Source organism: Sus scrofa, chromosome 5 (genome assembly GCF_054392235.1).
Source record: "Sus scrofa isolate SSC_HxYL_T2T_F1_AM1 chromosome 5, Sscrofa_HxYL_maternal_Yorkshire_Landrace_v2.0, whole genome shotgun sequence".
In the NCBI taxonomy this organism is placed as follows: domain Eukaryota; kingdom Metazoa; phylum Chordata; class Mammalia; order Artiodactyla; family Suidae; genus Sus; species Sus scrofa.
Window position 1 is genome coordinate 43,248,954 of NC_139387.1, and position 16,016 is coordinate 43,264,969.

The 16,016-nt window shown below is 42.1% G+C and overlaps 1 protein-coding gene across 22 annotated transcripts in view; it reads right to left on the bottom strand.

The window, feature by feature from the left end:
* LOC146403340 (uncharacterized) overlaps positions 1–16,016 on the bottom strand; it is a 481,678-nt gene that overhangs the window by 452,827 nt on the left and 12,835 nt on the right. For 3 of the 22 annotated variants that reach the window (XM_085025108.1, XM_085025110.1, XM_085025111.1), the window contains 3 exons: positions 13,189–13,299; positions 12,493–12,578; positions 6,278–11,262 (listed from right to left, as the gene is read on the bottom strand). In XM_085025108.1, coding sequence (XP_084881234.1) covers positions 11,196–11,262; positions 12,493–12,578; positions 13,189–13,299 — 264 coding nt within the window. In that variant the 3' untranslated portion in view covers positions 6,278–11,195. Of the gene's footprint in view, positions 1–6,277; positions 11,263–12,492; positions 12,579–13,188; positions 13,300–16,016 lie in introns of those variants that run through there. The other 19 variants (XR_014845427.1, XR_014845433.1, XR_014845436.1 and 16 more) reach the window with 16 other exon arrangements.

Sequence of the window (16,016 nt, forward strand, 5' to 3'; positions counted from 1 at the left end):
AACCAGCTGCATGACTTGTGGGGCACAGGGGAAAATGAAAATGCAGAGTCCCTTGTTCAAAAATTATTAATAGCTTTAAGATGGCTATAGCAGAATATTCAACCAAGAACCAACACTTCTACCTGGGACTCTCTACAGCTGTTCAAGTTGCTTGCCCATGATGCTAGCCCTATCCCTCAGAGCTATTCAACTCTGCAAATACAGCTGACCTTTGAACAACATGGGTTTAAACTTCCCAGTCCACTTATACATGGATTTTTTTTTCAATAAATACATACTACAGTATTACAAGTTCTGTGGTCAGATGAATCTGAGGATGTGGCATCCAAGATATGGAGGGCCAACTATAATACTTGGGCATCCATGGCTTTGGGTATCCATGGATCCTGGAATCAGTCTCTGCAGATGCCAAGGGATGGGATGACTGGATCTGTCTCTATCACCCTAACATAGAAGCAGCCATAGACACCAAGTCAGTGAAAGAACAGATGGTGGCAGGATTTCTTCAAGCACTGTACCCTGCCGACCCTGAGCTTGGTCATCTTTCAGCATTTCAGCATGCTTACTAATGTTCAGAAAGCTAAAAAATAGCTAATAAAAATGTCTCTCTTTTTTAGGGCTGCACTCACAGCATATGGAGGTTCCCAGGCTAGGGGCTGAACTGGAGCTGTAGCTGCTGGCCTACACCACAGCCTTAGGAATGCAGGATCCATGCCTCATCTGCAACCTACACCACAGCTCATGAGAACACCGGATCCTGAGTGAGGTCAAGGATAGAACCTGTGTCCTCATGGATGCTAGTCAGATTCATTTCTGCTGAGCCATGATGGGAACTCCATAAAAATGTTTTTTAAAATGGAATTAAATTGCATATTTACCAAATAAGTACATTTTCCTCTGGTGGTTAATTTAGCTAGATGAATCTTCAAGTGAATTTTAATTGTATTGATAATCTTACTAAATGCAAGAGAACAAACAGGTTGCAGTGACTGAGTTAAAAAACAGGGGTACTTAAGACACCAAAAGAGCATCCTGTCGTTGAGGATGCAAGCCTTGTTCCTGGTTTATCTATCATCTCTACACCATAATCCAGCCAAAATCTATTTCTAAGAAATCTATCACCTGTTCAGTTCTACAAGATTATAAAAAAAGTTAAGACAGTTTTTGTGTTCATGCCAGAAATCAGATTACAGCAATATGGGCTTCTCTATCAAAGTAACCTCGGAAGGATTTCAAACACAATTGTACTTGGAAAAAGAAATAACAACTTCCAACTGGCAACATCTAATCAGCATTTTCCTGGATGTAACATCTATAGAGTTAGATGTATCCTGCCTGTCTGACTTTTATTACTGCCTCCCGCCATGCAGCATTTCAGACCTAAGCCTCTCTTTCCACTAATAAAATTAGAACCATTTTAAAGAACCAAGATGGTATATCTAGATGGGATAACATTTATGAAAAGCAACTATCTCAGATATATAGTAGGTGCTCAAAAAATGTTTGCTGTTCTCTAATGATAAAACCATACAAAACCAAGAAATAAATGAAAAATATTATCAGATCATCAGAAGAGGGAAAAAAAAAAATCCTGGCATTTTTTCCAGTCTTAATTGTTCTGGTGCCTGTGGCCATGACTGTTTTACAAAAACATATGCTGCACAGCTGCAGATGCAAACCTGATTACCTCTAAATTAATAACATGTAGGAGGCAACACTTGCAGCTGTGAGAGAGAGAGAGCCAAAGAGAACCCCAGTGCAACATGATCCCACTCACATTTCTAAGTGTTTATTTTATTACAAATATGCTTAAATAATCATAGTAAAATCCAATCCCTGGAGGATAAAGCATAACAAATGCAATCAAATGCACTACAGCCATTTCTTTGCTCTTGACCAGTCACCTGGGGTCAGTGACATAAGAATCCCAGCTGGTTTTCTTTCTTGAGCCTCTGGCTTGAGGACGTGGAATCTTTCAGCAGCTAACAGGATCACAAAGGGGCGATAGCAAGTACCTTTCAGCAGTCAAGGGGCTAGCATTTGCAGTCTGCACACCTCATGTCAAACACGGGAAGTTGGAGAAGAAAATCACAGCTGGGAATTTCTGCTTAAGGTTCATTTTACAAGAGCAAAACTAATGTACCATATAACGGGAGGACTAAGGGAGAGGAGCTGGGAAAGATTTGGGCAAAGCACATAAATGATGCTTTAAGACACAGTATGTCAACATGCACCAAGGGGAAGAAAAAGAAGGTACTCAGGGTCTGAACAATCTTGGATTTGGCCTGAATGAAGGCTAACACCTAAGTGATAAAGCTCAATTCCACTTTGATTGGGGAAGCAAGATGTGTTCTTATGAAATCAGGGAGGATTGAGTACCAATTGATTTGGTAAAGAATCTAATCACTTCAGAAGGAGAAGAGCAGTGGGAAATTATGACTTCATCTCTCTGAATTCAGATTCCTCACTCATAAAATGGATATAACAATGCTCACTGCATAGGGTTCCAAGTGTAAAAGTGCTTGGCAGACAGCAGAACCAGTTGAATTTGAACCTGAAGCAAATATATGAAGAGTCTGGTAGGGAAGAACCTGAGTCTGTGACAAGGACAACTGTATTTGGCAGCAAGGAGGCTGGGCTAAAGATATAAAAAGGATTTGTGTTGGGCTATGCCCTGAGGTTCAAGGGCAATAGTGGTTATGGAGCCAGGTGGAAGAGTCTGTAGTTGATCATGAAGTCAGCAAACTCACTGTTGAGTCTGAGCTGGTATGGAAGAGGCTGCCAGCTCTTCTTTCAACTTCATGGTCTCCTCATCCCCCTGGACACAGGTAGACCACTTTCCCAGACTCCCTTGCAGCTAGGTGTGGCCATGCAATGGAGAACCAGCCAACAAAAGATGGGTGGAAATGATGTGCTCCACTTCAAGACCTAGCCCACAAAAAGCTTTTTTTTTTTTCCTTGTTTCGGTGCATGTGTGGCATGTGAAAGTTTCTGGCCCAGGGGTCAAATCAGAGCTGTGGCCTATGCCACAGCCATACCAACAACAGATCTGGACACATCTGTAACCTATACTGCTGTGGCAAAGCAACGATGGATCCTTAACCCACTGAGCAAGTCCAGGGATCAAACTTGCATCCTCATGGACACTATGTTGGGTTCTTAATCTTCTGAGCCACAACAGGAACTCCATAAAAGCTTTTATACATATTCTTTCTTGCACTTTTTCTCTTCCAGTTGACTTGGATGATACTCCCAGGGGAACCTTGAAAGTTAAGTGTCAGAGATGCCAGAACTCTCAATGACTTGGTAAAGCTGAGCCCCATCTTCAATCTGGAAGCATCCTGGACTGTTACAATACAATTTCATTTTGTTGTATTGATACACTTAGGTCTTTTTGTGACCATGGTTTAAGGTAACACTCCCAGCTAATCTACTTAGAGAAGTGCATGATGAAATAAATCAGTGCTTGAAAGAAATAATATACTTTGGATCAAAGAAAGAATAATAAAATAAGAACTACCATTTGAGTTCCTGGTAAATTCTTCATACAATAGTAATAACTAATACAATGTTTAATGTGTGCCAGTAACTCTTCTAAGCACTTTATGTATATTATGCATATTAACTTAATTCTCTGAACACTCTTAGACAGACGTTAACTACTATTATCCACATTATCTATTTTTCATAGATAGATCAACTGAGGGATAAAGTATCTAAATAACTTGCTCAGGATCACAAAGATCTCATTTGGTTCGTCCATCAACTAGCTCCCTGAAGTAGGTATTACCTTCCCCCATTTTGCAGGTGAGAAGTCTGAGACTGAGAAAACCAAAGTAGATTCAAGGACACACTGCCATCAAATTGGAGACACTGTGCTTGGCACCCAGGAACTTCTGAAGCCTGTGTCCTCTCACTCTGCCTTTTCCCCCCAGAGTCTAGAACTCAGGAAATCAGCCTGGTATCTTGAGAACTAAAGAGGCTAGAGGCAAGGCTTTATTTACACTTTACTGTCAGAGCTAATTATTCAGCGGGTTAATCTATCTCTCCATCTTTCATTAGACTCAATACTGCTTTTCGGCAAACTAAATAACAAGCTTGAATTTCTCCAATCTGTGCAAATCCCTTCTGATTCACATTTTTCCTGAGAGGATCTGAGGCTTCTTTCAGCCTTCTCCTTATGAGGATGGCTGTGATTGAGTCAAGGGGCTTCCTTGGGCAATGGATTAATAGAGTGGTGGGTTGATTAATAAATCCTTTAGTAACTACTTTATAGTAAATTGTGTGGGTTTTTTCTTTTAATTTGAAAGAAATTCACTGCCAGCAACACAAAAGGATATTGTAGCCAGGCAGGATAAAAATGTCACCCAATAGCTCCCCTTCTAAGGACAGACAGATTTAGTACAAGGCACCAATGGGAGGTCTGTCTGCTACGCAAGTCTCTTTTCTACACTTGCACCTCATCTCCTACAGTCGTCACTCTCCACCTACAGCCCCACCCCGTGTCCTAGATTTTCAGTCACATTGATTGAGTACACAGTAACCAAATGCATTTCAACCCAATACTTCAAAAACACTTGTATTTTATAAGGTGTTTATTTATCTCTGATTTGGGGGCAAAATCCACGGTTTGCCCTAACCTCAATTCCATGTAGTCTTCCAACAGGTCTCTATCAGACCCTTCCAGGGACCTTTATTTGCTTATTTGTCAGTGAGTTCATTCAGTTTTTATTCACTCAGGTTGTTAGCACAGACCTTCTCAAAGTTCCTGGCCAGTAGGAAAGAGTCAATAAATGTTTGTTGAATAAGCAACACAATGAAATATTGAATAATATGTGTTCAATCTGTATTCAATTAATATATGAAAAATGACTAAGTAAAAGGGGAAAGACATGATAGACTAGAACCACACAACAGTGGTTTTCTGACTCTCATGTACTCTCAAACACACACATGCACACACATACGTGCACACACACATACATCTCACACATACCACCAAACCACATACATAGTTTCCTAAGGACTAACTCTGGAATAACTACAAGATACCACTGCTCAGGGTAAGTGGTGACAAGAGCCACCAGTCCTTGTCACTAAATTCTTTCAGAGGCAGCCAGATGAAGAACTCTCCCATCTCCTGCCCTCCCTGATAGGGGCGGGAGAGGGCTTTTTTCTGCATCTCCCTGAGCCTCAAGTTAGCTCCAGCTCTCCTGTTACTCAAGACACTCAGGTATAGATTCTGTGTTTTTCCTGCAGTTAAAAAGTGAAAATTTTCCTAGTCCTTACTTCCTTCATCTTAAATTAAATTCTGCTACCTTCTCTCTTATCCTCACCTCTGGTAGTGGAGTCTCTAACAAGATGTTGTGAAAAACCAGTGTAATTAACAGAGATGTTGTGGTAGCCTTCACAATCACACTAATGATGGTCCACATAAATAACAATACAAGAGTGACAGGCAGTAGGTTTTAAGCCATTGCTAAATGCTAGGTTTTATGTACACATTCTTGTATTCTCCCAACATCTTTTTGAGGTAGGTGGTGTTATTATTATTATTATTTATTGTTATCCAATTTTTTGGCTATGCCCAGGCATATGGAAGTTCCTGGGCCAGGGATCAAACCCATGCCACAACAGCAACCCAAGCCATGACAGTGACAACACTGGACCCTTAACCCACTGCACCACAAGAGAATTCCTGTTGTCTTGTTTTACAGATGAGAAACTGAATCTTCGAGGCATTGAACTGCCCATAGTCATACAACAGGGAAGCTGGGACTAAAATCCATGAAATCTAACAACAAAGTAAATGTTTTACTGATGATGCACCAGTTATTCTGAATGTGCCGATTATCTGGGAGAGCAGAGTGAATGTGGGAAAAACCCTGGTTTGAATCCTGATTGTGGCACTATGTGATTCAGGCAAGTTTCTTGACCTCTCTGTTTCTTTCTTCCTCCCTTCCTTCTTTCCTTACCTCCCTCCCTCTCTCCTTCTTCCCTTCTTTCTCTTTTTTTTCTTTTTAGGGCTACACCTGTGGCATATGGAAGTTACCAGGCTAGGGGTCGAATCTGAACTGCAGCTAGGCCACAGCCACAGCAACACTGGATCCAAGCAGTGTCTGCAAATTACACTGTAGCTCAAGGCAACGCTGGATCCTTAACCAAATGAACAAGGCCAGGGACTGAACCCATATCCTCATGGATACTATTGGTAGGATTCGTTACCATCAAGCCACAATAGGAACTCCTCCTTTCTGCTTGTTAAAATGCCCCGATATTTTGTTTAATGTAAGGTACCATAAAAGAATTGTATCTACGTGGATGCAGAGTCAAGAAAGATTACATCAGATAGTAAAATAATCTAAACAGTTGATACTAATAATTGGGTTTTAATTACTTGAATGTTTACATGAAAGTAGTGTTTGTTCTGTTTTGCTTTGTTTCTTTACCTTTTAACCCCTAGGCTTTTAATCTAGTCCATGGCACCAACTGTCTCAATTCTTAATATCCATATAAAGGTTTGGAAACAGGATTAACACCTGCTGAAATACGATATTGTTTCTTGGCTCAAGTACAGATTGCTCGTGAAATATAATGAATAAATTTCAGGTAAGCAAGTGCAAACAGAAATGTCCATCTATTCAGACCTCCCTTCCCTGGAAATATTCTTATTTAACTAAATTGATAGATAGTGGCACTTCACTGTGTTAAGAATTATTGGGGCTTTTTTTTTAAAAAAAAAAAAAAGCTTTATCATAGATGTGGTGACCACAAAATGTATGTATTCACAGTAATTTTAAATTTAACCCAATATCCAGCATATGGTAAGCACTCACTAACCAGCTGCTATTTTATAGTACTTACAGAAGTATTAGAAATGGTAATATAAAATAGTAGCATCTATCTCCTATGTGCCAGGCACTAAAATATATTCATTTTTGTACATTTATATTAAAATAGGGCCTATCTGGGGAGTTCCCTGGTGCTCTAGTGGTTAGGACTTGGCGCTTTCACTGCTGCAACCTAGGTTCAATCCCTGGTCTGGGAACTGAGATCCCACATCAAGTCACTGCTCACCACGGCTGAAAAACCAAACCAAAACAACAAAACTGAAATAGGACCTAACCATGAATCAGGAATGATCACTCTCATTTTACAGATGAGAAAACAGTTTCAGTACTATATCAAATCTACTGAGGGGTAGAGCTAAGTATTAGTTCTAGGACTGTCTAATTCCAAAGCCCATGCATGCCTTGCTCTGTGAGACTGGATCGTGGCCACCAGATTCTGCCCTGGGTGGACATCAGAGGGGATCCAGTGATCCAGCGTCTTGGCCTCCATTCTTTTTCCTCATGTTTGCCTCCTCTCTTCTTTCCAGCCCCAGGGAAATCTGGTGGAGAGATGGATCACACTAGTGAGGGGTGTTTGGGAGGCCGGAGGTGGGGTTTAGACAAGGCCTTGGGCAATAGGACACAATCATTTGCTTGGTTAAAGTTGGGTTGCCCTGGCATAAGGGGTGCTAGGTGTTGCAAAAGCCAGGAGGGCATTTTTCTGTTTGCTGTGTGTAGACTGATCTTCTTTGAAGTTCTGCTTTGTTTACAGTTATGCCCGAATCATTAGCCAACAGGGACTTTGGGAGTAGCGTGTTCTGGGAATACTTCCTGTCAGGTTTTTCCCAGCCTCTCTTTGGAATGCCTCTGCAATCCACTTTGTAACTCTGGGGGTGGTCCAATGTGCCCAGAGGGACTCTGCCTTGTGTTAGTCAAAAGGATTCCCAGCACTCAGCCTTAAAAATAGCTCAGGGCCTATGAGATCTCACTAAAAGGTTTTTTGCTTAAAAACACAAGTCTGGCCTGGTCGCTACATGTCACTCTTGAAAGAAGTTTTTTTTTTTTTAGGGCTGCACCCGCAGCACATGGAGGTTCCCAGGCTAGGGGTTGAATCGGAGCTGTAACTGCTGGCCTACACCACAGCCACAGCAGTGCCAGATACTTAACCCACTAGCAAGGCCAGTGATCAAACCTGCATCCTCATGGATGCCAGTCAGACTCGTTAACCATTGAGCCACAAGGGGAACTCCTTAAAGTATTTTGCTGCTTACTTTTTAAATTATATGTCACTGTAGGATATTAATCTGTATGCTTATTTCAGAAACTCTGAGAAATGGGACAGGCTACCAGGATTCTTCCATCTTTTTCAAGAACCCTTAAACCTCCCAGAAGAAACAGCAAAGGGTCTTTAGTCATGACAGTCAGATATTTGGGAGACCAGGACTAAGCCTCCTGAGCGAAGAAGGGAGGCAAAGGTGGCCCTGATTTCCTGGAGGAGCAGAGAAGGAGGTAAGAAAGATGATAGTCACAGATCGCTCAGGGGGAAGGCAGCTCAGGGCAGGGCCTGTTGGGGAACCTACAAAGACACCTGAATATTACACATACTGGGATCTCAAATGACATCCAGCCCCAGCCCAGGGAAGCCTTTCTCAGTGAATGACTCAACTCCAGGATCTCAAAAGGCCCTAGCGTCCACTGGGACAAACTGAAATGGCTGCAACAGAGTCTTGTTGGTCATAGATTTGCCTGAATGGTCGACACCAAGCATCCAATGAGCTTTCTAGACCTTCTGCGAAAGGAGGCAAGGAGGAAAAGGTGAGTGGGTGGGGGGCCAAGCCAAACACCACTGTCACCCAAGCCAAAGTTACCTCCACAGTCGGGGACTCTGGGGATGTTCAGATTTGGTAACAGTACCATGGCACTCAGGAGGACTAGATCGGAACAACTTTCTCCTTTCTGCCACCCGTGCTGACCCCCACCTGCAGTTCCCCAGCAGGCCAAAGCCTTTTCTCAGCCATCTGTGACTCTGATTCTCCATTGAACCTCATTTCCATAGCCAACTTCTTTCCTCTGCCGGTGATGTGCTATCCCACACTGACCTACATGCTCACCACCAGGGGAACTGGAGCTGCTCCATTCCTGGACTCAGGCCCCAGGCATTCCATAGGAGAAGCCTCCTTCTGCAAAGTGCCCTGAGCTCCCTCATGTTAAGTGACCGGTCAGACTTGCACTGAGAGCTAGTGGTGCGGCATCACACGGGGGTGGGGGGTGGGGTGTTGCACAGACTGTGGAAAGAAGTCAGAGATGAAGGTCCCTGTCCACATTGTAGATGGACTGTCCACATGTCAAGGGAGAGATGAGGCTGCTGGCTGACCAAGTTAGGGGTGGGGTTGGGGTACAGAAACACAGCTCTCGGAAAGCTGCTCACTGGTGGGCAACACCATCACCTACTCTAGAAAGCATGGGTAGAACCAGGTAAAAATGTGAACATTTCCTCATTCCGCTTCTAGGCTATTCTCCCTTAATCTTCTCTATGAGAGCTGGGGTTTGCCTCTGCACTCAAAATCTCTCCACTTTTTCCTTCCTGGCAAAGTCTGTCTTGCTTCTTACTTCTCCACCCTTTTGATAACTTCTACATACCTTAGAAAACTCTCCCTCCTAGGACAATGTGGGTGGTCTGGGGAGAGAATCTACAAGCTGTGGGATGGCCTGTGACAAGGCATTCTCCTCTGGAAAGTCACACGGGACAGGCAGCTGCCCTCTGTCAGCTCCGCTTTTTCCATACCTCCTCCCAATGGAAGGTTGGGGGAGGGGAGTCCTTTATGACAAGCAGGTGATTCTCATACCTGAGGAGCAACCTGGATTCCAAGCCTTTCCTAAGCCTTCAGCCTGCAGTCTGAGAGGCAGCTCTGACCCAAAGCTCTGTAGAGTCTCTAAAGGCAAAGGAGACACAAAGCTATGAGAAGATGGGTCTGTGCTCCCACACTAAGCCTCAGCACCCCTGCTATCTGGCTAGCAGCACTGCCTTCACCTTCCCTGGGCCCTGGGGATTAGGTCTGAACCCAGTAATGCCCAGGAATGAGAAAGGAGCTGGAAGAAACTGCCTTCAGGGGCCTCAAAGTGACATCATTGCCACCAGAGCATTCAAATCTTCATTATGGTGTCATTGCACTCATGGGTGGCATGCAGTGAGCACCAGAGGAGGGGCTACAGGACAGCATCACTCCCATGATGCCATAAAGACCCTCAGGATGCAGAGTTTCTTAAAAAGGGAGAAGCAAGAGAGCCAGAAGAGACTGATAAATTACTGCCAAAAAAATCTAATAAAATCAAAAGACGGTAAGAACTAGGTGAAAGCTGAGTGGTGAGTAGACCAGCTCTTGAGACCTCATTCCCCTGCCTTGATTTTAGCTCCTTTCTGCTTGGGTTCTGTGCAGGTGTCCTCCCCCCACTGGCTGGACAGTCCTCCACCCACCTCTCCATTCTTGGTGATTCATGTGTTTTCCTCAGAAAAGGTCCAGGGTTGAGCCTTGGCAAGGTGGGGGGCCTCTGGGATGACAAGATGTTCTCACTAATTCCCCAGGAAATGACGCTTGTTGCTGGAGTTGGAAGACAAGTCTCCATTCCTTTCCTTATAAAGGCGTGTATTTTTCTTGAATAAATGCTAAATGAAACCAGTCTTTATGTTTTTTCCCCTTGATCCATAACCTCATCATTCCATAAATAAAATGATACCTTCAAAGCACATAGACTGCTTTTCAGGGTGGTCTAGGGAGAGAATCTACAAGCTGTGGGATGGCCTGTGACAAGGCATTCTCCTCTGGAAAGTCACACGGGCCAGGCAGCTGCCCTCTGTCAGCCCCCTTTTTCCAAAGAAAGGTAAGCCCAGCCTCGCTTACACTCCCCCTTCCTCTAACTCTGGAAGTTGCGGAAGGAGCAGGGCCTCTGAAGTCTCCCAGACCCACATAACTGTTTAGGGGACTTAATTTAACTTCCGTCAGCTTCTGTTTTCTTATCAGTAAAAGTGAGATAATACCTATCTCATGGCACCGTTATGATAAAGAACCTGTCATAAAGTACATGCTTGGAAAATAATCACTATTATTGTTCAATGTGTATCATTTCCTCAATTGTTATTCTCCCTGGTGACATTATTGCAGTAAAACACAGCTCATTAGTGTGTTCAAGCTATTAGAGGATCAGCTTAAATACATTTCCTGCCTACCTCAAGTCTTTCAGAAGCACCATTTTCATTTCAGGCCATGGTGTAGAAAATAATTCTAGATCATGTGAGAATACCTTCCAAGCTTAGCAAGTAATCAGGTGTTGGATCATTTAGCATCTGTCATCACTTTGTTCAGTAGATCACACTTGCACCACTGGTTTTTCATTGGATAGGAGCTGGAGGAGTTTGAGTTGAAGGCATATTGAGCTGTCAAAATGACAAAAACAAAAACAAAACCCCGTGAAGTAGCCTGCCCTGCTGAAGTTTTCTTCTTTTTCCTAAAGGAAGGAGGACGGGAAAGCAGAGAATAAAAACAGATGGCTTTGTGAGGTGAGGGAGATTTTTGCCATCTGTGGCTCCAGTGGATTGAAATGAAGAGGTCGGGAGGTGGGAATGCCCCTTAGCATCTAGACAACCTCTTAGAGATGTTTTGTCTGAATAGATGCAGGCTTCCCGGCAGGGACAGAGGTCTTTGGTGTTGAATCTAAAATCACCAGGTAAACTGAAGACACCATTTTTTGATCTTGGGGTATAAACTGTAAAAACCTTCCTTTCTCATCTCTCCCAGTGCAGACAGGGCATAAAAACTCTGTCTCTTCCTCTCCCTTATTCTGGTATAAAGTAGATATTAAGTGTGAAGCAATAAAAAGGAAGAGCTAGGAATGGTTAAAGACATACTTATCACATTTAGTGATTATCTGCTACTGTGCTTTCATGCATCTAATTTATCTCAATCCTCATGATAGCTCTATGGCACAGATTTCATTATTCCCAGTTTACAGGTGAGGAAGCTGAAGTGCAAAAATGTGAGGTGACTTGTGCCAAGTCATACAGCTTATGATGGGCTAAGAGTTGAACCCATGTCCTCCAAATGCAAAATCTGAACTCTTTCCAAAGAAGGCAATGGAGGTTAGAAATTACTAATAATTGTAAAATATTACAGTTGAAAGGGAGCAATTGAAGACATATCTTTACTTAAAAGATGAGGAAATGGAAGTCCAGAGAGGCTCTCACAGCTTGTTAGCAGCAAAGCCAAGTCTAGAGTCCAGGATTCTTTCTACTACTCCTTGCTGACCCTTGAAGGAATACCCTAAAGAATCAGAAGCTCTTGGGGTAGAAATAAATACTAAGGTGCTCCCTCCTATGAGTATGAATAAAAAGCATTCACTTCTTCTCCTATTTCCCTGATTTGGATCTTGTCATAGAATCTATAAATGGTGATGGGTATGAGGGCTCTAAAAGGGCTGGCTGCTGTAAAAGCACAAAGCATCCCTGATGGAGACCAGCTTCAGTGCTCCAAATTCCTCTGAGAACCTTAGATCATTCTTTTCTCTCTCCGATGTCAATATGACTCTGACATGAAGGCATGGAAAGCAAATACATATTTCTGGGCTTTGTTTGTTTGTTTTTGTTTTATTTTGGGTTTTTAGGCCATACCTGTGGAAGTTCCCAGGCCAGGGACCAAATCCTCGACACAGCAGCGATCCAAGCCACCGCAGTAACAACTCTGGATCCTTAACCTGCTGTGACACAGGAGAATTCCTACATATTTCTGTTTTAAAAATTAGTTGTGCTCTATTTAAATTGTTCAAATGTAAGAAAAAACCAACTGAAAAAGGGAGAAAGAAAGGCAGGAAGGCAAGAAGAAAGGAAGGACCCACTGAGCGTAATTACAACAGTACCATATTTGAAAGGAAAATGTTAAGACCTTAGTAAAAACCATGCGAATACATAAAAGACTCTAAGCTGATGTTTCTAAGCATCTTCCCATCACTATGAGAGGCTTCCATGCCAGCACTCAGGCATTGTTTGCATGGGGGTCAAACCTAAAGGCAGTGGAGTTAAATTGCTGGAGGGCAATCCTGTACCCATCATTTGCTGGCAAGTTTCTTCAACTCTTAACCCTCAATTTCTCATCTACTAATGGAAGGTAAAAAGAACTATGGCAGAGACTGCTAGTTTCCTTCCAGGCGACCATTCTCCTCTTCTTTGCTAAGAGAACCCTATTTTATCTGGAATGGCAGTGTGCCAGCTGAAGGAATACATTTCTGGTCTTCCTTGCAACTTTGGATGAGCTGTAAATGGAAGTCATCACATAGGCGTTCCAAAATTTCTCTAAAAAGAATTACTTACCTGGAAAGTGTTCCCTTTTGCTCTCCTCCCAATTCTTCCTCTTCCCAGTTTAGAATTCAGATACAGGGTCTGGAACTCCAGGTGCCGTCTTGGATCGTGAGGATATAAGCCCTGTAGAAAGGGAAGAAAAAGATGAAAGGAGCCTGGGCCCAAAAAGTCACCACCCTACCAGCTCTGGACTACCCACCTCTGGACTTCTTTTACATAAAAGAGAAGTAAAGTTTTTATTGTAATACACTTATTTGGAATTATCTGTTATAACAGTTAAACCTAATGCTAAACTTTATAATAAGTAAATAAAATAATCCGCATAAAACATGTGGTATAAAACCTGGCATTTACTAAGTTTTCAAAAAATGTTAGTTGCTACCACTACTATTACTAATACTCCATGAAGTACTATGATTAGTACTACACCATCAATAGAATTATGTCTTATCTTCCCCATACTTCAGATCTAAGTTCCTAGAAAGCAAACCTTACATTTTACTCTTATTTGTATCCCTGTAGGCCTGCCACCGTGCCCTGGACATAGTTTTTTTTAAGCATCATCTACTTACAGAAAAAGTAGTTTTAAGTTTATTTTACAGTTAGATCTGCTGAGTGAAATCAGGCTTATTAACAATTGATAAAACCTAAAGAAATAGTTTCAATGTTTACATAGGTGTCTGTATTTACTAACTCTTATTTTAAAGTATGTACCATTTTATTTATATTTGAATTAGCAACCAGTCCTCTTAAGGTGTATTATTAATAAAACATTATCTTCTTTCTTTTTTTTTTTTTTACAAAAAAAAAAAGTGAAGAATACATGGAAACTCTGGACTCTGGACCAAAAAACTATCTTCCATGCCCCAACGCATTCTAATAGCTGGCTCACTATTATTATTGTAGCTATCTTCTCTGGAGCACTTGCTATGAACTTGGCACTAGGCGAAGCCCCTGATGTACCTTGCCTGAAGTAATTGTTAATTATCAATCCTGTGGAAGAGGTTATGATTACCTATATACCTTACACTCTGTATTTCAGGGTTAGGATCTAGGAGGAAATAGTCGAATGAATGTTAGCTTTTCCAACTCAAGTCAAATGAGAGAAAATGTTTCTTAAGAGATTTGAGCTTATAGAAAACTCACAGAGGTTTCACTTTATTCTGTTAATTTCCCTTTACAGAGATTCATTTAGAGGAGAAAGAAAGTCTTCAGAAGAGAGAAAAAAAGCTTAATTCTCCACTCCCCTTTTGCTCTTAAATAATTTCCATTTCTAATCACTTGTTAGAAACAAACCACAGCCTTAAAGGTTCCTAGGAACTTTACATCCTGAGAGAACAGGAAACTCCCTGGTACTTGGGGAAAGCATGAATTGAAGTCTCTAGAAAAATTCCTTCCTACTTTGCTGTACAGCAGAAATTGGACCAACATTGTAAATCAACTATACTTATATTTAAAAAATAAAATAGAGGAGTTCCTGTCATGGCTCAGCAGAAACAAATCTGACGAGTATCCTTGAAGACACAGGTTCAATTCCTGGCCTCGCTAAAGATCTGGCGTTGCCATGAGCTGTGGTGTAGGTCACAGAGACAGCTCGGATCTGGCATTTCTGTGGCTGTGGTGTAGACTGGCAGCTGTAGTTCCGAACTGACCCCTAGCTTGGGAATCTCCATATGCCTCGGGTGTGGCCCTAAAAAGACAATAAAATAAAATAGAAAGAAAAATACCTTTCCTTCTCCTCCATTTTCTTGCAAGATCTCTTCACTTCCCAGGCCTGGATCCCCCTGCCTTGTCCATCAGGAGGGTGGAATCCCCTTGCCCACCTTTATAGCTCACTCTCTTCCATTTCAGACCTGATTCTTTCCATATTTTGAATTCACACTCTTTTGTCTTTCATCCCTGTTCTATATTTCAATTTCTGTGCAATATGCAATACGTTGGAAGAATTTTGATTTTATATGTCAAGTTAAATGCACAGCAATAAAAGAGTACCCTGATTATGACACCAACATCGTCAAGAATGTGTTTAGGGGCACCAAGAACCAGCGAATCCCACAAAAGCTGCTCTGTGGACCTATTTTTCAGTCATTTGCTTCCAGTGGTTATTGTTTTTGAAAGCCACATTGAAATCAAAGTGTTTTCCCAGGCTCTCGGATTGCCCGGGTCAGGAATGCTGACAATCTGCTGTCAGACACAGGCTGTCAGAATCACTCCCTATCAAGCCCTCCCAGTCATCACTTGCATAAGAACAAGCAGGCAACCCGCGGGCCTTGTGACACATGCTCTGACTCCGGAGCCAAGGGCTCTGAATGAAGCCCTGTAAAAGGTCATTTTATGTAAGAGGAAATAATGGTGTCATCCGGGGCACATAATTTTGCATTAAAAACTGGTTTACAGGATGCTAGAGCACATATACTTATTAGGGATCCCTCTCCTTTTTGCTCCCCTCATTAACAGTTACATATTCTGAAATCTTCTCCAAACTGTCTGGTTTGGGATATTTTGTGTCCTGGGTAGGTCATTCAATTTAGGGCTATGTGAATTACATTCACCTAATTCATCTCTGGAAGGGCATCAACAGGCTTTACTCCCCACCTATTAGCATTTCATACATGCCTATGGATTGATTACCCTCCACAAACCTTTTCTGGGGAATATTTCTCCTACACAGGAGAGGCTAGAAAATTTAGTCAGTCAAGTAACCTATATATAAACATTGAAATCACTTCAACATTTTTCAGCTTCAACATTTTTCAGCTGGAAACATTCTGTGAATAGTTTAGGAGTCAGGTGATAAACCCCAAGCAGCTTTTTAACCCAGTTTCTAAATGAATGATTTC